Source organism: Talpa occidentalis, unplaced genomic scaffold, assembly GCF_014898055.3.
Source record: "Talpa occidentalis isolate TD23 unplaced genomic scaffold, MPIMG_talOcc4v2.1 talOcc4.10, whole genome shotgun sequence".
Lineage (NCBI taxonomy): Eukaryota > Metazoa > Chordata > Mammalia > Eulipotyphla > Talpidae > Talpa > Talpa occidentalis.
In genome coordinates this window covers 53,287,086-53,288,440 of record NW_023600993.1, presented here as the reverse complement: position 1 = coordinate 53,288,440, position 1,355 = coordinate 53,287,086, and the positions used below count along the sequence as shown (strand labels likewise).

The 1,355-nt window shown below is 37.8% G+C and overlaps 1 protein-coding gene across 1 annotated transcript; it reads right to left on the bottom strand.

The window, feature by feature from the left end:
* Nucleotides 1-654: 654 nt before the first annotated feature.
* Nucleotides 655-1,083, bottom strand: LOC119253059 (39S ribosomal protein L42, mitochondrial-like). Its single transcript, XM_037520730.2, has one exon. It carries the CDS (start codon nucleotides 1,045-1,047, stop codon nucleotides 655-657), a length of 393 nt encoding a protein of 130 aa, XP_037376627.1. The 5' UTR covers nucleotides 1,048-1,083.
* Between the last annotated feature and the right edge of the window lie 272 nt (nucleotides 1,084-1,355).

The following is a 1,355-nucleotide window of genomic DNA, read 5'->3' as shown; positions in this document are numbered from 1 at the left end:
CCAGATACTGCTTTGCTGTAGGGGAGTTCTATGCAATGTAGAATGTCAAACAGCATGCCTGGTCTCTAGCCACTAGATGTTAGTAACTCCCCTTCTCTCCCTAAATTGTGACAAATGTCTCTAATCATTGCCAGTTGTCTTTTTGGGGTAAAATTGCCTCCAGTTAAGAACCACTGGACTAGACCCAAGTTCATAAATATACGTTTAATATATTTTTATGCCTACGCCCACTATCAGGGATGTTCATTCCCTTGGTTCTGACATCTCTGGCTTTGACATTTCCTAGCAGGCCACAACATTTTTCTATTTGCCAACATGAGGGCAATTTTCAGTAACAGATGAATAGCTCTGAATTATTTTTTAAATTAATTTATTTTTAACTGAGGTAATATTGGGATACCACCATCAGGTATTACCACTATAGTGCACCCACCAACTCACCCACATTCCACCACCATAGACCATTGTGCGTCCTTCCTTTCCATTCTTTTTTTTTATGCATCCTAATAAAGATATTTTATTATTTCACTATAAATTTGTTAATATGCCAGATTGCATTTTCAAAATGGAAAATGAGACATAAGATAACATTTCTTTAACTCTTGAGAACTTTGATATTATCTGTCTTTTGGAAGGTCCAGTTTCTTACGATGTCTATGATACTATCCACGAGGATACCAACGGGTGCTTAGTAGTAAAGAACGTTTTGCTAAGTTGTTCTATCATGGGTCCTTGCTCACAGTGTTCACCTTTTTCTTCTAATCTGGATTTTAGTACTTGATCATGTGTTTCTTCATTATTATGTACAGGGCCTGGTCGAGGGATAGGTTTTGTGTGTTCATATGGAATGTCCACACATGGGTGGTAGCATACTATTGTCCTGTTGTCAGATGTCAAAGCAAGCTCTACTTTGCAATTATAGTCATCTGGAAGAGAAGAATATGTAGACTTATGATGAAAACAATATAAAGCTCTGTTTTGAATTGAAAATAAATGTTTCAAGATAGTTCTGTTTGATATGGCCCATTTTACTGCTGCTAGTGCCATGGTGAATCAAGAACCTATTTTCATCCCTTGACAGTTGGTCACTGTGAGGCCGCCATCTTGCCCCAATCTGGGTGCCCCTTTTTTGTTCTTACCCCTCTTGCAACCTCTCCCCACCTTGGTGCTTCAGTTTTATAGTCAGCCGTCAAGGGATAATTTTTCAGTTTGTCTTTATCTATTAATCTAATTACTTCATATTCCACATACTAGTGACACCATCCAGTAATTATTTTACTCGTTCTGACTTATTTTACTCAGTATTATCCTTTCAAGTGCCATTCATGTTGCCACAAGTGGCATGAGTTTATCTT

Coding starts and splice junctions, on each gene's coding strand:
- LOC119253059 (XM_037520730.2), bottom strand. CDS start 1,047: ATGGCACTAGCAGCAGTAAAATGGGCCATATCAAACAGAACTATCTTG.